Source organism: Drosophila tropicalis, unplaced genomic scaffold (genome assembly GCF_018151085.1).
Source record: "Drosophila tropicalis isolate 14030-0801.00 unplaced genomic scaffold, ASM1815108v1 contig_586, whole genome shotgun sequence".
Taxonomy (NCBI): Eukaryota; Metazoa; Arthropoda; class Insecta; order Diptera; family Drosophilidae; genus Drosophila; species Drosophila tropicalis.
The window spans coordinates 73,008-101,001 of NW_027173062.1; the positions used below are offsets into that span (position 1 = coordinate 73,008).

A 27,994-nucleotide genomic window follows, 5' to 3' on the forward strand; every position below is an offset into this window, starting at 1 on the left:
GCCCGATCCAGTTTATAAATTGTGCAGACAAAGTTTATAAATTATTTTCAATGTCAAACAAAATGCTAATAAATAAACAAGTTACAACGTACTTTTAACCAAAAGACCTAAAAATAGACTAAAATACGTGAAAGGCTAATTCTTCTTCTAGTTCTCTACTTTGGGCCACGTTGTATCTCAATTTTGTGTGCAACCACAACAACAGCAACAACAACAACAACTGGTAAAACAAACAAACAAAATTGCATTTTGCACAAAATTGAATTTCATTTTTTGCGGTTGCACTTAATTTGGCAATCGTTGCAATAATTTTTGTTTACAATTTACGAGACTTCAATGCCTTCCTTCCACACCCAGAGAAGTGTGTGCGTTTGTGTGTGTGTGTGTGTTTCTTTTCCCACTTGGGTCTTTGCGTTGCGGTTTTTGGATCTGTGTTTCGAATTTATAGCGACAAGGTGACAGATTCTCTCAAACAATTTTATCATCTTGGCAACAATGTTTCCACCTCGATCTATGCATTTGCATTCAAAAATTTGTTTGGATTGTTGGAAGGTGCGTACTCGCAGATGCTTAGATGGAATATTTTACGATCATTTTGATATGATGTAGTAAAGTATCTGAAGCTATCGCATTCTACATATGCATGTATGGAAAATGTAACATAACTTTATGGTCTGGCGCATAAATAACCATATCAAATTGGCACAGAGTTTTTGCTACTTCGATTGTTCTTCACAAGAATTAGGAGCGGTTTGAATCCAACGAATCGCATAATATGCGAGGTTTATCCATTTGCCAATCGGCCAATTTGACTTTTTAAACATTTTGTTTACGTTTTAGAAAAGTGCGCATACACACAAAACATGTAAATCTCTCCCAATTGCAATAAAATACAAGACAAACAACACTTTGTCAATCTGTTATAGAATAGAATTAAAGACAGTTTTCCAACACTGGCACATTTTTATGCTATTTAACTTTTCAACACTCTGTCAATCTATTTCATAAGATATGATATAAAAGTTTAGCAAAACTCGATGCTATAATTGACTTTGATCCTTATGTTTTATTACCAATTTGTGTTAAGTTTTACAATTGTCTTAAATAAATCAATTACTGGCTTAAGGTAAACTCAAAACACTACAGCTAACTTTGTAAAATTAACTCACAGACAGTTCTCAACACTTATTACAGCTAAATGGGCAATTCTTATACGATTTCCCAACACTCTTTGATCACTGTTTATTGATGATGGCAATACCAATTTATTCTCATAAAATTATTACACATCGAGTGAGAGCAATTAAATTAATAAACTACTTAAAAATGAAATACCAAATACATAAAAATCAACAATAAATATTAAGCAACATTTTATGTAAGTGGCGATTATTGCGCCATTACAATTAGTTTATGTGTTAACAACTAAAACATCACACTAGCAACATAGCCGCATAGCTCGACGAACCACCAACACAACCAACAACAACAACTGAAAATACTGAAAAGTGTGTTTACAACAACAAGAACACATCATCGAAGTCAAAGTAAATTAATGTGTTCGTTTCGATATTTGGGAAAGTTTGTATAAACAACAATTTTTACAGATTGTACCAAAAAAAAAAACCTTCCATTTTTGGAAGTTTAAACTTCAAAATCTAGAGTTAAATATTTATGAAATCATAAAATTTGATGTTTCCTTGCCACTTGACACTTTGCTTTAGTTTTTTGTCGAGCTCCATTTAACGGTGTTAATGATGATTTTGATGTGCAGCTAACGGATTGGAAAAATAAAACCATTTGCTGGGCGATTACATGAAGTGCCATGGCAAACGATGTATGTACCCCTGCCCTAGGTACCTAGGACCCATACCTGGCCATGCCGAAAATTCTCAATTTGTTTGTTTTATGCACGATTTGTGTTGTGTTTTACAATTGCTGTAAATAAATAGACATGCAGAGGACGGAGAGATATAGTCAGATCAAAGGCCTCCATTCAATTAGCACCCATTTCGATTATGTTGCATGCTGCAGCACTTGTTGCCACCTTTTTGTTGCAATACAATTCACACCTAATTAGTAATAAATTTGAATGCCGCTGCCGCTGCTGATGGTGCTGCAATTTTCCATCTTCAAGAATTTGTTTTTTTTTTTTGGGCTCTTGGCGTGGCACCTGCAACAGCCATTCAACTTAACAGTTATGGGCGGCCATTAAGTTTTATCGATGGCGCTTGGACTTTGCTTCGGTTCTCGATTTGATTTGTGATTTGTGGCCCACTTGAAGGCCTCGAGCTTCTACCTTTGATATTTTCACACATATCCAGAGCAACCAAAAAAAAAAAAGGAACTTAGAGAAAACAAGAAAATATACATAGATAAGGGAAGGGGAAAGCCACGACTTAATTGCAATTGACTTTTAATGCCTATACCCAAGGAAGGGGCCAAGGGGGGAGGACTGCCTGCTGTGTTAATTTGAATTCAAACTGTTTCCATAAAGTGGAGTGCAAGTGGAACTCGCCATGTGGCTAGGTATCGATCAATGATGACGATAATAGCAAAGATTATGATGAAAATTCTCTTACTTTGACCTAACTTACATAAACTTGCAACACAATAAATACAACATCTATACACAGAGCGCCAAAAATAGTTAAGTTTGCAAGAGACTAATTCTAAAAATAAGGAGACTGAAGAGTCTTAAAACTCTCTAAAGGCTGACTTTCTTAACAATTCAATTCCTTAATAATATTAACAGTACAAGTTTCATCCATGGACATACTCAAAGTCTACTTAGCCTTTTCGAATTAAGTAGTTGAAATTGTTTTAACAATTTGTAAATTATGACAAAATGTACAAATTTCGTTCAGTGTAAAAAGCCTCCCGCAGCCTGGGTCTTACAAATTACAGAATGGCGCTAATAAAAAAAAAAAAACCTAAAAGAAAATGGATAAACAGTATTATTACTTGGTTGTTATATTGTTTCTTTTGTTATTACCGATATTGGGTTTCCATCAAAAGTGCATAAATCAAGCGTTTACAAGCTGGCATATTGTCCTGGCTCAGGGCTCGGAGGACAGGCTAATGGTCAGTGAAGCAGTCACTTAGAGAGTCAGTCAGTTAGTGGTGGCATTGTTATCCACTCTATAAACAAACAAAACGCTGCCGTTGACAACAAAAGAACAAGAGACAACAAGAAGAAACATCAGGCGGCAGCATCAAATTACCACAAGATCAAGACGGCGACCCGTTTCCCTTGATTCCAGCTTCCCGCTTCTCAGATCTCTCACTGTCTCTCTCTCTCTCTCTCTATATATATATATATATCTCTTACAAAACGTTTGTCGTTTGTTGTTTGCCCAAGGATCAGCTTTCACAAAATGCAACTTAGACTTGGAGTCCCCAGTTGTAGTTGCAGTTGCAGAAGCAGCAACAACAACAACAACAACTGTAACTGCAACAACAACTACATACAATAATAACATTTTAATTGAACAAAAGACAAGACGAAAACCAAACCAAAAACAAGCATCTTGAGCCAGTCAAGCAACAATTCGAACTCATTCGATACATTGACTGGACAATTGTCCACTCTGAAGTCTGTAGTGTATTCTTCTTCCACTACTTTGTCTTCCTGTTGTCTTTCTACTGGTTGTTTTGTCAGCCTGATGGCTGAAAGACTGACTGAATGACTGACTGTCACCTTTCCATCAAATTGAAAACACGCCAACAGTGTGGCCGAGTGAAAGGCTCTCAATTTGATGTCCACGTGCCAATGCCAAGCCGCATTGTTACCAGGTTAACGCGAAGGTAATTGATTAGCTGAAACCCATGAAAGTCAATGAACAAAGGATCTCTGAAGGCTTATTATGGATGAGGAAGTGCTTAGATACATGGTTAACCATGTTAGCAATACAAGGGCAAAAAAAATCAAACGACTTAGCATTTGTAAACCCTAACTCCTAATTAGTTGCTGTATCTAAGATAATCATTTATATATAAGCAAGATATTATTATCAGAGCTAAAGAATTAGAAGTCAACTGAATATGTCAATCGAAATGAAAGCATTTCCCTTACGCTAAACTGAATGAAACTCATTTAATCAGATTCCCTTTTAATTGAGCATCTCGCTCTTGAGTTTGATTCTTGCCTAGAAATTAACTCAATTTCCTCGCCCTGTAGTTGCTTAGTTGCATATCCTTAACGTCATTCTCGTCCAGCCTCCTTTATAGGATGACAATTAACTCATGCCCCCGTTGCGACCCAGGGACAACAACGGAGGATGCAAAACCAGCTTCAAGAAACAAGAAAAAAGGATCATGATCCTGCTGAGAGGCTGCAAATGGCAAAAGGCCTGGCATGTGGTCATCATCTAGACAGCCGCCAGGCTAGAGAACTCAAGGAGTTTCGTGTGATGTGTGTGTGTGTGTGTTTGGTTTTTTTGGCAAAGGTTGTTATAAATGAGCCGAGAGTTGATAAATGAAGTGCAGCTGATAATGGATTTGTGTGTTGGAGTGAAAGTAGCGCCGGGCAACTGGCGCGACGACGTTGGTGAACGGGCCAAGTGAAGGTCCTAGGATCAGGCCAGCATTCCAGGGCTGCAAAAAATCAAAGGAAGAACGACAGAAACGATAGCACTACAAAATTTCTGGTGGTCCGATAAGCAGAAAGGTAATTAAATGCCATTAAAAGTTGAGAGCTGTCCAAGAATCTGTATCTTCTGTTCGCTTTCCCAATGTGGCGTGGGAGAGGGAGCAGGAAGGGAGCTGAGGCAAAAGAATGAACAAAACGAAGGAGGAGCACACACAGAATGAGACAAAACACATATACATACATACATGCAAACTCAACACTCGCATACACTCTCAGACACAGACAAAGATGGAACTGGGGGAGACACACACAGACGGACAGACAGACAGACAGACATACAGAGAGACAAACCAACCAACAGACAAACAGAAGGCGGCGGCTTTTGTTGGGCTCCGGCGATTAACATACAAAAGGATCTTTGGAGAGTTTACTCATCGTTGGCATTTTGGAGCCGCCTTCTTCTGCTCTCTCTATGTATGTGTATGTTGTGGTGTGTGTGTGTGTTTGTGTTTGTGTGGTTCTTTTTTTTCTTCATTTTCTTCCGCCAATGGGCATGAATCACTTGGTAGTTGGAGCGCAAAGAAGGCTGGGCATTGAAGTAGCCAAAGCGACGACAGAGATTTGCTATAAAGAAGTGACGGACCATGGCTCACATTAAACGCGGACAACAAATACCCAAAATAACAAGTTGTTATCCCTTCCGGTTGGCAGGATAGAATTCTATCTGACAAATTACTGCGAAATATGATGCCCAGACAGGCGTCAAGTGAAAGAAAAAGAGAAACCGAATAGAACAGGAACAAAGGCATCGGCCATAGCCAACGACAGCAGCTACTTAAGCAGCCTTGGCGCCAGCAAACCAAACCCATGCCATGACCATAAAGAAGAGCTCAAACCTATGAGCTAGACGAAAGCCACAATGTCTGGCAACGCTTAAGTTGACCAGTCTCCAGCCACCGACTCACTATCCCAGACTCAGACAACGGTCGCGACTATTCAAGACGCCAGTCAGCGAGGTAGAGAAACGCAGGAGAAGCTGCCAAGTTGAGGCCAAAGAACAAGAATACAAATACATAATAACTTAAACCATGCAACTAAAACATACTTGCAATTCAAACTGATCTAGACTGGAAAAATACCCTCGAGATTATAACTGACTTATCCAAGCACTTTGTAGGCATTGAACAGTTTTTACTTAATAAACCATTTTAGAATCAAGGACACGAATGCCAATAACCGAGTATGAGGCAATCAGGCAGTGACCTCTTGAATAAAATAAATGTTTGTCGACCTAATTTCATTTATTTTACATCATTACAACAAATCACAGACATCTCTTTTGGGGTGGGCATTACTTTTCGCAGTCTACTTTCTACTAGGAATTGCCGTTCCCAATTTGGCATAGAAAAATTAGCTTATGGAAAAAAAGTGATTCGGAATTGAGAAGTTGTTGAAAAATCAACTATCGCATCCACCAGCTCGGCAAATGGTAGATCCTTCGATTCAAAACTTAAAGAAACGTGGTGCAGCCCCAATTGGCAATTCCAAAAGATATTAAGTCCCCATACAAGTTCGATGCCAAGAAACTTGCACCATTTCTTAAGAGGTACATAAAGTCAGCAGTCGTTGTTTTATTTTCAAAGAATATATACTAACTAGTTAACAGATAAATAGCTAGTCTAAAGGCAAGTAAATGTCCATATTGACCAATATACCCACGAGTAACTAAAGAAATTGGCGCGCTCAAAACGTGCATCATTTTGGGCTTTGCGTGTTTGGCTATTTTAGCCAAAGCAGCTCCACCTATTGGCCACAATGAGGCAGCGTCGTCTTGGCTGGTCTGCAGCACCTGCTTCGATGGTAATAAAAATAAAAAAACAACAACCACAACAAAAGCAACAACAACGACTGCGGCATCATCATGATCGAGAGACCTTTGAGGCAGTCATGTTGGCTGCGCCTGCGCGGGTGTGCCATAGCCAAGTGAAGTCAGAGCCAAGTCATCTCCACAAACAGAAGAGAAAAAAAGGGCCAACAACAACACCAACAAGAAGGCAGTTTAAAGTGCATTTAGATGTATTTGCATTTGTATTAGTGCTACTCGCTTTGGGTCTCTGTGTGTGTGTGTGTGGGAAAGAGCCAGAGAGTGTCATTCTTATGGCCGCCTCTGACTGTTTTACCTCTTGCCAACCAATAAAATTATACTAATTCCCGACTTTTTGATTTCATTTTGTTGTTGTTAAGGATTTCGTTACCTAAACACACACACATACATACACAGAGACCCTCTAAAAAACGACGACGAAACACAACAACAATCAAACAAAGAGAAAAAAACACTGTTTCGACTCGTTTGCTCTCACTCACTCTAGTCTTGGGCTTATCCGGATCCATGCCGTGTCTGTGTGTAGATCTGTATAGAATCTTATGATCATTTATTTGGCTGGCGCTGACTGGGCTGGCAGTGAGTTCCCAGAGCTCCAGGAATGCAAGATCTCTGTAAGACGAGACAGTTTGGTTTTATACCTCTTGGCTCGTGCAACTTCTCCTCAAGACAGAGTAAATTGAGTTGAGGTTGTTATTTCGAACTTGGGATCACAAAAGCAAAACGGACTAGTCCCCTATTGGACATATTCTCCGTTTAATAGTTCTAGAAGATAGCACAAAAAAATATATGTAAGTAATAGTTTAAAGCTTATCACAAAAAGGTTCAATAATTGAATTAAAGATTCTTATTGAATGGTTTTTAAAAACTATTTTTTATTTATGTGGGTTAACAGTGTAGACATGTAGTTGAAATTGTTTGTGTCATTTCCATACGATTTTCTTATACGCCATTTCCATATGTGAAAATCCTTGCGACATTTCCTAAGCTGTTCCCTAAGATCTTTTATGCCCAAGTTCATAACTTTGCACTCAAAAATTGCGTTGACGTCGACGCAGCAGCAGCAGCCGCTGTAGCGCCATCGACCAATTAACTGCGCCTTCTGTGTGCGTCTGTGTGAGCAGCGGCGTTAACGCCGCAGCAGCGTCGACGCAATGGGACTCGCACTCAATTTCAGTTTGATTGAGTGAAAGAGTAAAGGAGACTTTTTGACGTCGTGCTGGCTGGGAAACTGGCGCTAGACGAGATCATGATAATAATGATGAACAACGGAAGAATAAGATGATCATGATGATGATGCCGATGATGATGATGAAAACTTTGAGAGAGTATCAAATGAAGGGAGAGACATTTGCTCTCAAGTCGAAGTCGAAGTCAAAGTCTCAACCAACGCACCATGGTCCAAAATCCACATTTTGTGGCATTAATCCAAAAATTTGTTAAAACAAAATCGTATTTAAACAATTTCTTGTTGGACAGAATACTTTGAATATATCCAATATAAAAATATTTTTGTTTTTACTGCACGCATGAAATTTTGGCACACTTTTAAAGTCAGGTGTTTAGTCAGCTGCTCACTCTGTTCACTCTAATTATATTATGTTAGGATTACTTTTTCCGAGTTTTTCGAGGTAAATTTATATTATCATCTATTTTAGAAGCAATTGTCGAAAATATCTTATATAAAATAAAACCAAAGATGTTTATTTATAGTGTGCATAGCTTAATCAAGAAACAACATTTTTTTTTATTAATAACAGTTCAAAATATAATATTAAAATTTAAGTTGCTGACTTTTAATTGCTAAAGTTATTTTAATCCCAAATTGATTTAAAACACATTACGTATACGCTGTATGGGAGGTCAATCACTCCAATTTTTTTTTATATTTTGTATCCTAACATGGTTATATGTGCAAAGCTTCGACTCTGTAACTGCAGTCCTTCTAGTTAATGCCACAAAATCTGGATTTTGGACCATAGTGCAACGGCAGCGACAACGACGACGACGACGATGACGACAACAACGATCCGAACTACAACTCGACGAAGACGAGTCGTCGCTCGTCGTCGTCGTCGTGTGTTACTGTATCTGAGTATCTGTATCTGAATCAGGTAGACATGAAGGCGTTAGTCGTTCAACAGCGCTGATCGAGTTTATACTTACAATTTCTGCTGGCCCGGTGTTGAGAGAGAAATAAGCGGCTACGTCGAACTGGAAACCAAAGTGAAAAACTTGGCGTAACAATAACAAATGTAATAAACACAACAAAAAAGGAGAAAAAACACACAAAACAACAAACAAAAAGAAAAATATACAAAATTACAACACAAAAAAAAAAGCTTTCAATTTAAAATCTTCTTCAATCACAAAGCGCGTGTTCCAACAACAACAACTACAAAAATTTTTAAATAACAACCGAAGAAATATTGGAAATTTTTGTATCAAAAGCCATAAGTGCTGTCGTGTGTGTATTAGGTGTGCGTGTGTGTGTGTGCGACTTTTTGGAATGGAATGTCAACTGACAAGTTGTAAAGGGAAACCCTGAAATTCGAACAGCCAAAAAAATATATATAAAAAAAAAAAAAATAATAATAATAAGTTGCATATCAAAATATCTAAAGCAAAGATTTAGATACATCTACATCGTCTTTATCCATGTCCAAGTGTTGTGTTTGAAATCTGCATAAACAAATCATCAAAAAGACAAGACAATTAAATTTTTGTATTCAATATTGACGACGACTTGTTTCCATTGTTGTTGGCTTGTTCGTTTACATTTCGGTTTTTTGTTTTGTTTTTGGAGAAAAACACTTTTGGAAAATATGTGGATTACTTTTGTGGTGTCAGCAGAAAGGAAAGAAGGAAATCAACGAGCCTGCTCCATAGGCTTAAAGCCCAAAGTAACCAAATTGCAAATGAAAAGAAAGTGAAATCACAACAAGGAAATAAATGTCGAGTATATCGGTTAGATACTCGTTTTTCATAGTGTGTCATGTGCCGCGGCATTCTGACAGCAGAAACCACACGAGCTAGCAAAAACCCTCGGCGCCTTGAATGCTGCAATAAAATTTTTAACAAGAACTTGATCTACTTTATCTACAATTATCGCAAGCGAAAAGCCAAACGATTCAAATATATATAAAAAAAAACTATACAAGGAAAAACCAATTCCATACACTCTGTTATCATATATACAATTCACATATACACATATATATATTTACACAAACGTGATTTAAAACGGAAGCCTCATCAAATGCCATAAACAGCTGTAAATTGTGCAAATATTCCAACTGTGTGTGTGTTGTGTGTGTGTGTGTAAGCGCGCGGTTGTGCTTGTGTGCGTGTGTATGCCTCTGTGGGTATGTGTAACCCAAAGCCGCTCGATAACAAACGTCATAAATTTCAGTGGAACAGAAAGTGTCAGACCAGACAAACCAGAGCCACAGACATAGACCCAGAGACAGACAGACGGCGGCGGCAATCCATCAATATTATATGTAACGGCCTAAAGTCTATAATCATAAGGCTTAACAAATTAATAACTAAATCAATATATATACACACACACACACAGTGTCAGACAAATCAGTCAGTCGTTGAAAACAGACAGGCATCTGAAAAGTCTGATATAACCCATACGTATATATCACAACTTATCATTCAACCATAGGAAACTTTATAAGACTGAGGTGAGTGCGAGTTTTCGTCTTCTTCTGTTGAGTTCTTCAAATTGAACTGAACTCAACTTAAGTAATCAACATTATCCATTATCATTATCATTGTCAGGGTCTCACATTTGCATTAAGCTTATGTAAATGTGCCCCAGAAAAAAAAAAAAAAAAAAAAAACAACCAGAACATATGTATAAAGAAACAACAACAAAACGAATATGAACTTGTTGTATCTGTGAGAACTGCACACAAAAGACCCCAACATAAAATGCATATTCAGGGGGCACAATTTGATACCAAAGTATTTCGAGTCTGGGGAATGTGACAAATATCTTTAATGAAAATTGATCCTTTTCATATAACCCGATCGACAATCAAATAGTTGTACATATGAACAGAAAGTGGCAAAAAGTTTTAGTTTGTGTTTATTTTGTTAATGGAAAATTATATAAATTTTGATTTATTGAAAAAAAGTTTTTCGTTTTCTTACTAGAACTTGTTCTAATTAGAAAGGAATCACATAATATAAATAAGTTAATATATTAGTAATTATCATCCCTTATTATTTTCTGTATGTTTTATATAGAAAATTCCAATTGGGGCGTGATTTTCTTCTCACACTTGAAACGAATCGTTCCATATTCCAGCTCAATCAAAATATTTCTCCACATATATCATAATTTTGTATTGTCCTTGATTGAGTACGGTGTTTCTCGTTCCAAGAATCCAATGGAGAGCATTGTTGGCCTCTAAGGTTAACAATAAAAAAATTTTAAAGTACCGTTCTGATAGAAGAATAAACTAAATGTTATAAAGATGGGAGTCCTTTAACAATAAAATAACAACACAAAACTGCCGGCATTACAAAAATGCCAAGGCACAACAAAAAGAAATGTCAATATCCAAGAGACATAAATTACAAAATTATGTCGAGATCTATTGTATCTAAAAGATACATCACCATTACTAAGTATGAGTGTGCTTTGTGTGTGTGTGTGCGTGTGTGTTTGGTGTGCGTTTGTGTGTGGGTGAGTGTGGTTTGTGGTGCACTTGCTGAGATTATATTTGGCATAGTTTATTATATTATAAAATCGCCAAATGGCATTAAAGATATCAATCAAATTTTTCGACTTGCAATGCATTCTTCCTTCTTTTGCTCACATATACGTTGTGGGAATTTCAGAACCTGCATTACATTCATTTTAGTTCTATGGTTAATATTGAATGGACAGAGTGCCGGGAAAAACCAATGCATTTACCATGGTCAATAGAATCGAAAGGGGAAACCCCCTGGTTACAAGCCACATAGCGCAAAGCCCGAGCCAGAGCCAGAGGCAGGGGCAGGTAGTTACTTAAATATTGTTACCAAAATAGTATGCCACACGCAACTTCGACCACAAAATTCGTGGAACATATTAAAAACAAACAAGAAAATTATGAACAAATCATAAAAGCATTCATGGCATAAATATATATTGAAATTTATAAATATTTATGAAAATTTTCCCAAAAAAAAAAAAAATTATGAAAAATTTCATTCACCCTTTCTTTTTCCCTCCCATCATCATCATCATTCCTTACTATGTATTTTGTTAGCCTTATCAGAGCTGTTAGATCTCTGTTCTTAGCTGACTGCCCCCATATGGCTGATGGCTGATGATGAGAATTTCAGGGAGAGAGAAAGACAGAGACCTCTTGGCACCCCCCAGCGTGTGCCATCTTTAACCATTTCCAAAATTCCTTTTGCACCCAAGCGCCCTGTCATATAACAAAACTATATTTTCCCTTCTTGGTTTTTGTTTTTTAGTACAAGATAAGATTTTAATCTTTATGTGAAAAACAACATGTAATTTGTTGTGTGTGCGTCTGTGTGTACGTGTGCTGCTCTCTCTCTCTTTCTCTCTTAGTTTCACCTTTTTTGTTCCTTTGCTGGGCTCATCTTGAGATAAAATCTATGAAATTTATTGCCTATAACCAAAATATATAGAATACTTCTAATAATTTTCATAAATTTTCTAGATAAGTTTCCTCTTACTTACGTTATGGTATTCTCTTTCTTCTCTCGTTTGTAATAAGCCGCCCTGTTTATAAATCAAAAATCAGGAAAAAGAAAAAGAAAAACCTAAAACCGATAAGTCTGTACAAATTGTGACGACCGAAAAGTTCTCTAATAACCAAACTGCATTGAACCCACTTTTCTCGAATTCGGGTGGGGTCGAACGGGGGGGCTGTGACGACGACGATTGTGAATGTAGAGAGGGACAGAGCGATCAACTCTGGTATATTAAATTTCTAAGCGTAGACATAAAATGAGGCATGCCGATTATGGCCCAAAAGATCGTGTGTCAAGCCAACACCAAAAGGTGCAATGTCCGCGATTGAAATTGCAACACGGAATGGCAATTGCAATGGGAACGGTCGAGGGAGTGCAAAATGGATGTGGGAACAGAGCAGAGCGGAGTAGAGAACAGCAGAGCAGCGCACGCGCGCCAATACCCTCTTGGGTAAAAGAGTGGACAGCCATTTTTTTTATATTATTATGACGATGATGCACCTTTCACCCTCACCCTCATCCTCATCCGCAGCCTCACCCTTAACCTATGTGTGGGCCATAAAAATGGGCCAGAGTGTCTAAAAGGAAGCTGCAGCTTAGCAGAGGCCGAGGCAGAGGCAGCAGCGTAGTTTTTTGTAGTTAGTTGTTTTGTACCTGCCCTGCAGAGAAGAAGAACCCCTGCTCGGGCGCCGCATTGTCAGTTGAGCGCCGCACGTCGTCAAGCGCGCAAACACACGCGCGCAGGCACACAGATCACAGCAATTGAGTGAATGACAGAGTGAGAGAGAGTGAGCGAGAGAGAAAGGGAGTGAGTGAGTGAGAGAGCGATTAATTCTACTGCTAGTTGTGTCGCTCTAACTTGAGCAATGGTCTTATAAATTTGAGTGTGAGTGGAATCTTTTCATTTTATATTGAATGCACTCATCTCTCTCTCTTTGAGTGCGAATGTGTGAGACAGAGAGAGCGAGAGAGAGAGAGAGTGAGAGAGGGCACGTACATGTATTGGTGGTGTTGGTGTTAACCCTTTCGACGAATGCTTAACAATTTCCTATGCTTTTGTATCGTTTCAGAGTTACAAGCGACCATGCGCGCATGGCTTCTACTCCTGGCAGTGCTGGCGACTTTTCAAACGATCGTTCAAGTTGCTAGCACCGAGGATATATCAGTTAGATTTCTAGCAGCAATAACGCCGCCATCAACAGCAACAAAAGCGATTAAATCATCTGCAACAAGAACAACAACAACAACAGCAGCAGCAACAACGACAGCATTAGCAAAAGCATTTAATCCATTTAACGAGTTACTCTACAAAAGCAGTGATAGTGATAAATATCATAATAAAATTAGTAAAAGTGACGAACAACAACGGCAAAAGCAAAAACAACTGCAATTTAACGAAGTGCATAAAACCAGAACAGACCAATTAGAAAATTCCAAAAATCTAAATCATAATAAACCTAATCAATTAGTTAATAAAATCAATAAAAATAAAAATCAACAAAAACAACAAAGCATAAAAATGGCTATCAAGGAGCAGCAACATCACAAATCAGCGACAGCAACACCTGCAACATCAACAACATCGCCAACAACAACAACAACAGCAACTGCTGCATCTATATTTGTGGATACGCCATATTCAATGAATATGGATGGCACTACTCTTATATTGGATAAGGAAGTGGCCGCCATCAATGTGCCAGCCAATGCTGAGGCCATCATTAGGGAGGACGAACCCTCCACATATAGCAATAAAGAAATAATTAAGGACAAAGTGAAACCAGATCCATCAACTCTAGTCGAAATCGAGAACAGTCTACTATCGCTGTTCAATATGAAGAGGCCGCCAAAAATCGATAGATCCAAAATCATCATACCGGAGGCAATGAAAAAGCTCTATGCTCAAATAATGGGACATGAAATTGATTCGGTTAATATACCAAAACCGGGTCTATTAACCAAATCAGCGAACACAGTTCGAAGTTTTACACATAAAGGTGAGTTTTTCAGAAAGAAACTGAAAAATATTAATGAAATTAGGAAAGTAAAAGTCCTTTAGTCCACTTTAGTCTCTTCTCATCTAAAATCCTTAATACATTTGTTAAATTTCGATAAAAACTTAGCCACAATTTAGTTTTTTCCACACTCTCCCGAAATTTCCATTACTCTATGACGGTTATACCTACAATATAAAGTTCCACCTGCTCGTTGTCAGAAGGTTCACACAGGCTTGTAAATATGTTTCAAACACTAAAACTGAATTACACTCGACGCGTACTTTCCCCTACAAGGCGGAATGCGAATGAAGAGCAATGCGGGATTTTCCCTGAAATTCTAGTTCATCCATTTGAGGTGATTTGCATACCTGCTATCCATCATTCACGCAAGCGCTATGAAATCACGCGGAAATTCCGCAGCTTGAAATGAAAGGACAAAAGAGGTTGCAACGATGAGGGGCTGAGTCTTCAGATTGAAATTGAGCCGCCGGCTACAAAGGACACATAACGGCCCAAAAGTGGCCGTTTTTACCTGTTAACCCAAAATGTGACCTTGAAATTTTTCATACGAATTACACCAGGAGTAGTTAGCGCATGCGCTAAATGGCTTTTATATTGTATTTGTAAAAATAACAATTATTATTAAAGCGTATTTCGCATTATTTTCCACAGGATTAGAGAGATGAACAATAAACCAAATAGCCGATGGGAAAGAGAGTGTGCGAAAGAGAGAGAGAAATGCAATAGGGGATAGAAGATGTAGATATAGATTTGGCAGGTAGCTAACCCGATAGTGTGTGCCGCAAAGTGTTTAAAGCCAAGTGTCTAAGCCGAACCAACGGTTGGCTGTCTGTTGTCTTAGTATGAGGCATAGATTTCATTTGGTCTCGGTCCATAGAAATTTACGACTCTGTTCCCTTTGTTGTTGTTATTGTCAGGATTTTCAATGGTGGTAGTGGTGACGGTGAGGTGATGGCGATGGTGATGGTGTCGGCGGCAATTCAAATTAAGATTTTTCGCCCAACCGTGCAGAAGTTGCACCTTGTGCAGGGGTGGGCCCGGGTCTTTAGCATAGGCGCCAGTTGTAAAAAGTCGGCTGGGACAAAAACAACTGGATCGGGATTGTTAACGTGTGATTTTCTACCTTTCCTTTTATATTTTGTATTTATTTTTCTTTTAAACTGCTCACCAAAAATGTTGTTTCTAACTGTGTCCTGTCTGTTTCTTTTTCTCTTTCGTTTTTGTCTTTTTTGTGTTGCAGATAGTAAAATCGACGATCGATTTCCACATCATCATCGGTTTCGGCTGCACTTCGATGTCAAGAGCATACCCGCGGAGGAGAAACTGAAGGCGGCCGAGTTGCAGCTGACGCGCGATGCCCTAAGTCCGGCATTAGCGAAATCATCAGCCAACAGGACACGCTACCAGGTGTTGGTCTATGACATCACCAGGCTGGGCATTAGGGGACAACGTGAGCCAAGCTATTTTTTGCTCGACTCGAAGACAGTGCGTCTGAATAGCACCGAAACGGTGAGTCTAGACGTACAACCGGCTGTGGATCGGTGGCTGGATACACCGCAAAAGAACCACGGCCTGCTGGTGGAGGTACGAACCATGCGATCTCTCAAGCCGGCGCCGCATCATCATGTACGCTTGCGCCGCAGTGCGGACGAAGCGCACGATCAGTGGCAACACAAGCAACCGCTGCTATTCACCTACACCGACGATGGACGCCATAAGGCGCGCTCCATACGGGATGTGAGTGGTGGCGGAGGTGGTGGTGGCGGTGGCAATGGTGGTGGTAGAAATCGTCGGCATCAGCGCAAACCGTCGAGGCGTAAGAATCACGAGGACTCATGCCGTCGGCATTCACTCTACGTGGACTTTGCCGATGTCGGCTGGAGCGATTGGATTGTGGCACCACCGGGTTATGATGCCTTCTATTGTCACGGCAAGTGCCCATTCCCGCTAGCCGATCATCTCAATTCAACAAATCATGCGGTTGTGCAAACCTTAGTCAATAATATCGATCCAGGGAAGGTACCAAAGGCGTGCTGTGTGCCCACACAGCTGGAGGGCATCTCCATGCTCTATCTCAATGACCAAAGTACAGTTGTGCTCAAAAACTATCAGGATATGACAGTGGTGGGCTGTGGTTGTCGATAAAGGCAATTGCATTCCATATCGCTTCCAAAAATTGTAAAAAACCAATAATCGCAAGAGAATCGGAGACAGAGAAAGAGTGTGAAAGGAGAGAGAGAGAGAGAGAAAGCGAGAGAGAAAGAGCATCAAATGCTGTTTGGTTCCAAGCCGTCAATGCTTTAAACACAACGCAAACAAAATGGACTGAATATTTGAATTTTAAGTGTAAATCGTTAGACTTTAATTGTATAGATGATGCAGCCATGCCCACAGGAGCAGCCAGCCAAGGTACATCCAACCACCCACCAACCCACCCACCCAAAAACACCACAACATCCATCCGCCCACCAACAAACCGAGATACTGCGAGAGCCAGAGAGAGAAAGAGCGAGAGAGAGAGAGAGTTTCCACAGCCAGGCTTTGGTAAACCTTGAGCAGAGCCAACTGTATATAGATCCACAAACCCTAATCCAATTCCTCCGAAAGAAGCCATAGCCATCAGCAAACTAACATGAACAAATTGTATAAAAGCCTAAATATAATTACAAATCTAATGTTATTCTATATATACATATATTTATACATATATATATATATACTAAATAATTCTTAATGTGTGTTTGAAGGAAAGGAAAAACTCTTTCCTTTTTGTTTGTGTAATAAATTTTTTGTTAATACTTTTATAGGCCAAGAAAAACCCTTGTAAATGAATTAGTAAACGAAAATATAGTAACTTGAAATTATTCTGTGGGGAAAAGGGGTTTTCCCTTCCCCACCCACCACCTCCACCCTAAACACATGTAACTATCTAACACACACACACACACACACACATATCGACGCAACGGTATTGAAACTTCGTTCCGAAAGTAAAACTCTTAATTATAACTGTAAAAAAATAAACAAAAACAAAGCAAAACAAAATGAAAACAGATGAGAAAAAAAAAAATAATCAAACAAAAAATGTAATTCTAAACCTATGCGTTTTTTCTTAGTCTAAGCTCGAATAAATCCGTACACGTTAATTAATCTAGGTCATAAGAGTTAACAGTTAAGCTCAGCATGTTAAAATTAAAATATATATATATATATATACACATATATACACATACATAGATGAAATGAAAATGAGAAACGAAAAACAAAACAAAAAAAAAAAAAAACGAAAAAAACACACACAAAAAAACAAAAACTGAAAAGCAAACAAAAAAAGAAAAACCACGACTCGATATCGCTTCGTGCCTGATGTTGCAGAGCATGAATTGTATATGTAATTTTTTCTATAAAACATTTTTATTATTTTATTTATTTAAACAAACAAAAATACAATATTTTTGATGATGATGAATAGCTGGATTGTAGCTGCAGGATGCAAAAACAAAGATGCAAAAAAATATAAAATGAAAAAATCTATTTAAAAAAAAAAAATTGATGTTTTTTAGTTTCTAATTTTTAGAAAGGGAGGCAAAAGAATGGAAATCCGAGTGTTGGACTTTCTTTGGAAGTGCTTAATTTTTATATTATTATTTAGATATTAAAGTAAAAGATATTTTATCTATCATGTCGACTCGAGACGACTCTCAATCTCAACTTTGGATATTGCAAGTCAAACGTGCTATATCTATTGTCAATCCGCCATATGATATAGTTAAACGATCGCATAAAAGTCAGTCTAAAGAGATAGAGATTCTATTTTTATAGGTAATAATCACTTAAGATAGAAAAGTTTCTTTCACCGAATTACAATAATGAAAAATAACATACTAGGCCGATCGTCGAATAAGGATCATGCAATCGTATTAGGTCCCGGATCGAGAAGGTTATAGCAGCCAATGGAAATATTATTGAATAAATTTATAGATATACAACTAATAAATATTATGTAAAAATTTCGTGAAGATTTATTAAATTTTGTTCGAAATATAAGCTTTTTTTTTTTTTTACTACCACTTTGTCCTCAAATACCGTACGCACCCTGTATGTGATTCATTAGTCTCCAAATATTTTTCTTCTCTTATAAAACTGCCCCACGCTGTCTACTGCAGCAATTAATACGCCAATCTTTCTCCTCAATTATGTCACTTATTTCGGAATAGTTGGAAAACAAAAAAATTGAAATCCTTCGAGCCGGATTTGAACCAGCGACCTATGGATGTCTACATAATTCAATTCATTACCAATCTACAGTCCACCGCTCTACCAACTGAGCTATCGAAGGTCTTGTCGTCACCAAGTGCCAACTTGTCAATTTAAAGCGCTTATCAAAGTAAAACAAAGAAAAAAATAAAAAAAACAAAAGTTGAGACAAATTAAAACAAAAGCCAAAAGTTGCTTATCGCAGCATAAAATCCCAGTGCAATTTATTAAAACGTGTTGGGCAGATAAGAGACATATATACAGATATATATACATATTTGTTGGTACTACCCACTAACAATAAGTAGTAACTAATTGATAAAAGACTTAAAACGAAATCAAGTACAGAGTGTCATTTCAATCAATGTGGAGGCAAGGCCAAGCGTGACCAGAAAGCTTCATATCGGGCGAAAGTAAGTACATATATACATATGTATATATGTATACGTAAGTATAGCAGTTGATGTATGGGACAACAAGCAATTTGTTGCCATTAAAATGCCAATTAAACAGGCAACTCAAATCGAAATCAAACTGATAATGATCTGCATAGATCTGCCAGTATGTCTAATTTCCATTTGCCCGTTTATACTTGGACAAATTGTTGTTCCACATGGGCGTAACAAGGAGGGGTGAAATCCCATTTACAATCCAAGGAATGTACATAAAATGTAAAAGATAGACCCAAATGGATTAACGCTAAAAAGTTTAAAATAGTTTTAAGCCCCTTTTCTCCCCCTTTACTAGGCCCATGATTTTCAAATGAAGTATGCGAAAAAATCTATTTATTCACTTACAGTTGACAAACAGCTGAGTGAACTTAGCTGATGCTGATAAGTCTGGTAAATAAATGTCAAATAGTATAGATTATTTCTATAAACTCTGTACTACAAATTTTAAGTCTTAAATTGACAAATCTTTTTACACAATAACTAACTCAAATGGGTTAAAATTTCGTGCTTGTAATTTTGTTGTAGAGTGCATTTGGTTGATAATGCTAAACAGGGAAATTCCTTAGAACTTTCAAGACTTTTGACCAGCGACCTCTTATTTCTATTAATATATATAATCAATCGGAAATATTACAGCATCAAATGCAATTCCAATGTATGTATAAAGGTAAAATATAAATTTATAGTAAGCATCAATAAAAGTCTGAACAAACAGAGAGAAAGAGAGGGGTGAGAGAGAGAACCCAATACCACACAAGAAATTCCTTAAGATGAGTCATGTGAGAGTTTGGTTTTTTGGCTGGTTATCATGAGGTCAGTAAATTAATTTAACCATCCCTCGATTGGCAGATGCACTACAAAGTTAATTTTTCGGCTCAATTAAATGACTCATCGGGCGGTCGGATGCGCTACATAGTTATAGTAGATAGGAGTAGGAGTCAGAAGGGAAAACACTTTGCCACACACAAAGTGACTGACAAGACACACACACACACACAGTGCAGGATTTTTGCAGAAAAAAAACCTAACTTATTTGAAACTTGTGAAAATTTCCAAGAAATTTGGCAATTTTTTTAGTTTTTAGTTTTAGATTTTGTGCAAGTGATAACGAACGCCCACATATTGTTAATATATATTAGAGTGAAATTTTCATTCAATCCTCAGCAGGAAATTGATACCAAACATCAAGAGTCTCTACCGACAACTAAGGTCAAGATCTAGTAGATAAAAATAAAAACCAAAAATGAGGAAAAGAACTAAAAAAAACCAAGTGTTTCGAGTCATTCTTAAAAATTATGAACATTTATTGCTCAACATACATATTTACCTGGGCAAATTACAAATAACTCGAACCAGGGAACAGGGTAACAGGGCAACCTGAACCTCAACCTGGGCCCTCACTGCGGGATGCTGCTGGGCAATCATTTTCTTATCTAACAAGATCCAAGTTGGTCTTCGACTTTGAAACCTTACTCAATGGATCACACACAAATTGCCGACCCTTCACTTCACTCTTCGTTCTTCCCGTCTTTCACCCCCCTCTCTCTCTCTGTATCACCATCGTCCTGATGTTGGCCCTTGCTTACTTCGGTAATTATCTGTAAGTTGTCAGTTTTTTCGCTCCGCTGACTTCGAGCACTTCAACTCTAACCTTTTTAAATACCCTTTTGAAGGGTTATATTAACGTGTATATCCATTTTGTTTATCAAAAGAACATGACCAAAGTGGCCACATAAATTAAGAATAAGTCAGAGAATCATAAGGTTTAAATGCAACCCAAAAAGAGTATACATGCTTCGGTTAGCCCGCTGATTTTGATGTTTTCTTTTTTTTGGTCATATATATAATTTATATATATGTATATATAGATTAACTGATATTTTTCCGTCGTTTTTTACAATTTCTTGTGGCATCCTAATTGGTTTGTTAAGTATTTTTTCCCCCTCTTCCATTGTTTTCATTCCTTACCTTTTTGGCCGTCAAAAATTGCCCCTTTAGCTTATCGGAGAACACACTTTGCCGTCCCGAACCGTCTACCGAAGCAGCAACAGTTTGTGCCTAGGCCAAGGGCCACCAGCACTTGACTGATAAGAACTACTGACTCTGGCTTAGAGACATTAACGCATGGCATGGCCGTGGCATGAGTCATTTTGGCCACAGGCATCGGGATACGGCAATGGATATACATATGTAGATGACTTCTGAGTCATCCGATGCAATCACAACCCCAAACCTCAGAGATGATCACCGTTTAGTAGTACATATTAGGTGGCCCCCTTCTTCACACTATACTTCGGTCTTTTCATCTCACCGAAATACAAAAAAAAAAACAACCCAAAATCGAATTATGCATTCCACTGGTCCGATAAGTTGTCGCCCATTCACTTTTTGGCTTTTCAATCTGGTTTGGCAGCACGCTCTATATATACCTTCGATAGCTCAGTTGGTAGAGCGGTGGACTGTAGAGCGGTAAATTTACATTCAGTAGACATCCATAGGTCGCTGGTTCAAATCCGGCTCGAAGGATTTTTTTGTTTTAAATAATATACAATTATTTGACTAGACAATTAATCAAAGTCGTCTTATCAGAGCTAATATGTTGAAACATCCACATATTTGTTTAAACAGATCAAAAGCCATTATCTTTGCATTTGTAAGTTTTCTTTATAAATGTCGATATACTTTTTTCTCATCATCTAAACTAAATATTACCCTATCAAATAGACCTAAGTCAAAATCCAATAAACTGAGTACTAAATATGCATAACTACATTGGGATAACTTTAATCCATTTCAAATTGTTTTAGAAAGTAGATAACTATTAGCTTGAGTTTTCCTTTTCTGTAAATTTCAAACTTGAACAGCGTTTTCTCTAAAAAAAATTTAAATTTATAGAAATTTAGTTACTTTAATTACACTGAATTAGTTACATCTTGTTTGTTTCAATGTTTAATAAGTAAATACACTTATTTTAAATCCAGATTTTTTGAACTATAAACCTTAGAAAATAAAGACAATATATTGAATCCTTCAAATCCTTTGACTTTTCAAAAAATATGTTTTACATCAATATGATCTTGAATATAAATTGTATTATTCTCTCACCTTTAAATCACTATCGAATATGTGTCAAAGGCCTTCGGGAATAAAAAGGGAGCTAAATGTATCGAAATTGCAGTCATCAATTTGCATTCAAGTCTCCTTTTATTGCTCCATCTTTAAGGTACAATGCAAAGCAATCTCTCTGACATCTCTTTGACTCACATTCAGGTTGAGGAATTGTGGTAGCAGACGTCCTGCCGCTATATATGCTCCACAGCTACCAAACAGATGCTATCAATACATCATTTGCCTTTGTCTTGGCTGTCACAAATTCATTCACCTGTTCTCGGGCCACGACTTCATCATCATCGCCATCCATCTATCCATCCATCCATCCAAGCAAGCATCCGTCCGTTCATCCAGATACCCAAGCCAAAGCCTCAACAGCAGCAGCATCAGCCCTCGGTTCAGACAATTATACTGCGTTGATCTCCAATTAGGCTGTCGAAACTCCATTTACACGGCAACGGGCGTCCCATAAAATACATATATGAGATCGACTTGGCCTTTCATAAGCGTGTATGAATAAAGAACAGACAAAAAAAAAAAAAACAATAACAACAACGCCACAAAAAACTTACTGAATCGTCGACTCTCGCTCAGCTGTTGTTGTCCAAGTTGTTGCAAGTCATTCTCGCATCTCCTCCTCCTCATCATCATCATCAAACAGCAACATCAAGATCGGCAAGTTAAGTAAATACAAATATGAATGAATTGCTTGCGCTTGGGTCTTTTTTTTTGGTCTTTATGTTGAATCTGGATCGGGATCTTTAAGTGGTTGGTTGGTTGTTATACAGTGTATAAAACTCAAGTGTGTTTAACCTTTCAGCAAATGCAAGTTTCTGTTGTTGATTTTGAGTTTCTGTCGAAATTTCGTGTAATTTCCTCGTAATGGATGGAAGCCTTAGTTGGGGGCCTTAATTAACTAGTTCAGCGATCTTATGGTTAGACATATACACCAAAAGCCACAGGCATTTGGCATTTGCATGCCAATGCCAAACTCAATGATGATGATGAAGACGATGATGATCACGATGGCATGCAGAACTTAATACCCATCGTTGTTGAACAACTTTTTCCTCATTATTGAAATTCCAATAGTTGAGAAATGAAAGGTTGCACACATACAGACATATGAGCGAATGTGACTGCTGAAATACTCTATTATCTAAGAATATTTGAAATAGTTAGAAGAAGACACAATGAAATGTTTGAAGAAGGAACTTCAAATTGAAATGAAACCTTATAATAAGTATATAATAAGGGACTTGTCTTTGACTCCAACAAAAACATGACTAGCGATTCAACAACCAAGCAGTCTGCATCAAATTTTATGCAATACCTGCCATGCTTCTTAGTAGAGGGTATCAAGAAGAAATCTCGGCATTTTAATAACCACACACAGACATAGTCTTGGGTGTTAAAATGGGGCGCCACACCAGCTTCAGCTGCAGCCGCCACATTCAAGTGGGAAAGCGTTGTCCGCGTCGCTTTGTCTGCAGAGAGCTTCGTGGGTTGCCGTTTGCTTGCTTCTCTGGCATGCTGCATGCATGCAAAAGCCAGAAGACTTGGTGGCTACCTTAGCAGCCAAACAAGCATCTGTGGCAGCAGCAGAAGGAAAGAAAAAAAAATCTTATTAAAGCGTAACTAAATGCCATGGATTAATGTCTCTAACAGGCAGCAGGTGCTGCCTATAAATGCCAGGTTTAGTGGCAGGCCTGACAGCAACAATAGCAGCAGCCGCACCACCATCAGCAGGACCCCACAATGTGAAACCGATGCCACCCCTGTAACATACATACATATATGAATGTATCTGTGTTCATGTATTAGCATATAAGCTAGTCCAGCTTTCCTTAATGAGGGCAACAAGTTCGTTGCCTAAGTCTTTCGTTAGTGCACAAAAAGAGGAAAGAAAATAAAAAGGAGACAAAATAAAAAAAAAACGGAAGTGCCTGCTACTGCATGATATCGACAGCAAGTTACTGACAATTGTCATATTAAATGGAAAAAAACAAAACAATTAATCAGCATAAATTACAAATGCCAATGACTTTAACTATTCGAGATTAGCATATTTTATTAAATAGATATTATACATTTATTACATATGTATTTCTATATACATACGCCCTGCCCCATAACTAATTAAAAGAATTAATGATCTTTTGATACCCTTTAAACGTTGAAGAGAATGAATCCACTTTTGCGTTCAAATCGTTCAACTTTTCAAAAGAATTTGCTTTTAGCCTTAATCGAGTTGTTTCAAATCCCTGGCTTGGGGCCAAAGGATAAGATAATTGCTGGTTTTAAGATGATTTCTCACTTTCCGCTTAGGAAATTAGGGCTACCATTTATATTAGCAAAACGCTCGAACATTTTCGATACTTTGAAATCGAATGTCTTATAAAACAAATTTCTAATAAGTTCTAGCGAAAGTTTAAAGCAAAACTTTTTATTATCCTGTAGAGCATTTAAGTGTTTAATCTATATTTTTTTATTGGATTGTTTGCTCATTTCATTTGCACAATTCACTCAGATCAAGTTCCATGCACTTAATTGCATTAAATAAACAAAATAGTTTCTCATCTGCGTAATTATGAATCGAATCGAGCACCGAGGCATTGGGCCATTAATAAAGACTTAAATATTGCATTTGAAATTTCAATTTCAATTTTGCAATTTTATAATTTTCTGCCCCCGCTGGTGTTAGTTTGATTTATCATTTGTTAATTGAAAAATTATACTGTTTGGTATTTGTCAGGCAGTTAGTTAAAATGTTGTCAGAGTGGATGAGAAGGGGGATTAGATGGCGGTGGTTGTGGGGAAGAAGTCTGACAGTGCCAATTTATTGAATGACCAAACCAGCAGCAAGTGTAAATTGTAAATGATACGAGTCGGGAATTTTTTCCTAGGAATTTTGATTGAGTTGAATAAGCAATTCGCAAATGTAAGCGAATTGTGTAAGTGGTTGGACGGTCAATCGACTGGACTTCTCATCTAAAAATAGACTGACTGACTTGGCAAATAAAGCAATGCAAATATCAGCAGCAGCAGCAGCAACAAACAACAATGAAACGAAAGACTTAGGCAACGAACTTGGCACTCAGTAAAATGTTTCAACTTTTCGCTTTCAGTTTCGGTTCATTGTTTGTTTTCTGTTTTTTGTTTTGTTTGTATTTTGTATATTTAACGAAAATTTATAAGCTACCAAGCGAATTAATGCACATAAATAAACAAAATGTGACATTGAGCGAAAGACAAACACTTGAAGTATTTTAATTGTCTAAATGCCAAAGTTGCTGCTTCTACTACTACGGATGATGATCATGATGATGATGATGATGATGATGATGATCAACGTAACAGCAGCAACATCTGAAAAAGCTACTGGAACCAGTAACAATTGCTGTGTTTTATTTTTTGGGGTAAGGAGTTGACTTGCGCCTACGACAATTTATGTGTTGGTTTGAAATTTCTCACAGAAAACAAAGGAAATTCCATTTGAACTAAAGGAATGTTAAGGCGAGTGAGTGGACGACCAGTCGACGACCAGTCTTGACCATTCGATTGGGCCGCCGTTGCTGACATTTTGCATTTCGTGCAACGCATTCCTTAAGGCGCATGCGTACCACACACCAAGGAAGCGGAGACGAACGCCAACAGAGACGACCGTTGGGCCAGAGCATTTGACACTGATGAGGCAAGAAACAGAACCGAACAGAGAACAGAACAGAACAGAACAGAACAGAATACAACCAAACAGAACAGAAAAGACTGGAGCTGAGTAGAGCAGATCAGAGAACAGAGAATATTGCCAGAGCCTTCAGGCTAAAGCTGTGTAGTTGAGGCAGCATCTGGCAGTCAAGGTGGTCACCCCAAATGCAACACGCAACAACAACAACAACAACAGCGGCAGTAACAGCAACAACATTTGCGGCGTGATTGTTATGGCTGTGTTGCTGTTGCCTTGTTGTTGCTTCTCCCAGTTGCATTGTAAATTCGTAAAACAATAAAGAAATAAATTACTTTCGGCCCCAACTTCAAGCTCAAGAACTCTTGTACTTAGTAGAAAGACTGGGAAAGGCAAGCAGGCCCGACACACAGGGTGGTGGTGGTGATGGTGGTGGTGCTGGAGAAGTAGGCGGTAGTGAGAAGTGTGGTGAGGTGCAGAGCAAAGAAATCGCACTGCGAACACGACAAAGCGTTGAAATCGTCGTGGCTTTTGCCTGAAACAGAAGATGGGACCAAACCAAACAACAGCAACCACACAAAAATAAAATAAAATGGCCGTTCCCTCAAAATTGCAACCAGCCAGCCAGTGTGGCCCCGCCGAATCCCTATACATACCCACACACATATAGTTATGTACACCTACTACACACAGTCACAGCTGAAGCTAAGCAAACATAATGTCTGACATGAACTTTGCGCGCTGCTGAAATTGCAATTTTAATGCAATTCGTGAGCAGCAGCGGCATCGGCAACTGCTCTGGCACACACAGCTTCAGCCAATCGTTCAAGTCCAAGTACAATTGGACCACCCCGATGACAATGATGTTGCTGATGATGATCACGCTGATGCTGATGATGAAGATGATGATGGCAAACCGAAGAAATACATGGAGCACGAAGTATGGAGGGCTGGCCCACCATAAGAACACACCAATAACACCCGCACATGAACTGAGCGAAACGATGATCAGTCGATCTATTATCGAGGGCTGATTAAAGCAAAACTCTCATATAAATATTTCAAATCATTTGAAACACCTGTTTCGAATAAGTTTTTAACCATAACCCAACCAGTCTTTTATTAAAGAAACCAGGATATAAAATTTTTCACCTTTCTTTAGCCAGTTTGAAACCAGTTTTGACTCAATTTTCAAAGTGTTTAAAAACCAATGTAAGATCAGTTTGAACCAGTTCAAAACAGTTTGAAGTCATTTTGGAACTTGTTAGGGCATGGTCTTTTGACAATTTGTAACCAGTTTTTTATTAATGATAACTTCAAGTCAATAATTTCAAAAAAAGAAGAGATCAAAATATTATTTAACATTATTAATACCTACTAATTAATATTACTGAAAGCAATTTAGGAATATTCTAAAGGAAACTTTAATGGAACTAGTTTTCATTTTACTCGAAATCCACTTAAAATTCCAAATGGTGAGAGGCATTAATGACCTATATATATGTATTCTTAAGCTACCCTCGACCATTTATAAGCGTCCCCCTAAAGCCAAAGACCTCCAACAAAAGATACAAACAAAAAAGGGGAAAATACACAAAAGCATTTGGCGTTGCCATCATGTCTGCCATGACAAAAGCTCAAGACTCCAGTCCCAGATCAGACCCAGAGCCGAACGACTCTGAAGAAGACCAAGTTTCAAAGGCTGAGACTGAGTTCCACTGTCATGAAATGCCAAAATGTCTAGCTGCGAGTGCTACACACGATCAAAAGAAAAAAAAATTACAAAAAAAAGACTTTAACATCAACACAATGATTTCAATAATGAACAGTTTTTTTTTTGTATACATGTATATTGCCGCAAGGGATTAATCTAGATAACAACCATCGACAATCAACCGAAAAGTGCTTCAGCACACACATACACACACACACACTCGAAAAAAGCCCCAACCAAATGAAACAAAGGCATATTGAGGCTTAAACTCGTTGGATTGCTTCATGCCACGCCTCCGCCGCCCTCCCTCATCACTAACTTGATCAATACATTTTGCGTCTTTAATGGAATTCTTATCGTGCAGCAAATTATTGTTATTAATTATTTTTAAAAAGGGGTGCCATCGCATTGGAGGGGGAAGGGGCAAGTCCAACCAATTGCTCAAGGGTTGGGAGCGACACGCTGTCTGTGATTGTTACTGCTTTGGCATAAATAATAATAAGAAATAAAGAAAGAGCAAAAAAATATACTTTATTAGTTGTCGAGTGTCG

General features: G+C 38.0%; 1 protein-coding gene and 2 non-coding genes across 5 annotated transcripts in view; 2 read left to right on the forward strand and 1 right to left on the reverse strand.

Moving 5' to 3' along the window:
- LOC137575645 (protein decapentaplegic-like) overlaps positions 1-17,764 on the forward strand; it is a 41,913-nt gene extending 24,149 nt beyond the window's left edge. The window contains exons 1-3 of one of the 3 annotated variants that reach the window (XM_068288279.1): positions 8,618-8,731; positions 13,277-14,203; positions 15,465-17,764. In XM_068288279.1, the coding sequence (XP_068144380.1) occupies positions 13,291-14,203; positions 15,465-16,369 (1,818 nt within the window). In that variant the 5' untranslated portion in view covers positions 8,618-8,731; positions 13,277-13,290 and the 3' untranslated portion in view covers positions 16,370-17,764. Of the gene's footprint in view, positions 1-8,617; positions 8,732-9,847; positions 10,172-13,276; positions 14,204-15,464 lie in introns of those variants that run through there. The other 2 variants (XM_068288277.1, XM_068288278.1) reach the window with 2 other exon arrangements.
- Positions 17,765-18,463: 699 nt separating this feature from the next.
- On the reverse strand, positions 18,464-18,563 carry TRNAY-GUA (transfer RNA tyrosine (anticodon GUA)). The gene is made up of 2 exons: positions 18,527-18,563; positions 18,464-18,499 (listed from the first exon to the last, which is right to left on the reverse strand). It is a non-coding gene; the product is annotated as a tRNA-Tyr (tRNA).
- A 2,798-nt stretch (positions 18,564-21,361) lies between these two features.
- On the forward strand, positions 21,362-21,459 carry TRNAY-GUA (transfer RNA tyrosine (anticodon GUA)). The gene is made up of 2 exons: positions 21,362-21,398; positions 21,424-21,459. It is a non-coding gene; the product is annotated as a tRNA-Tyr (tRNA).
- Positions 21,460-27,994: the final 6,535 nt, after the last annotated feature.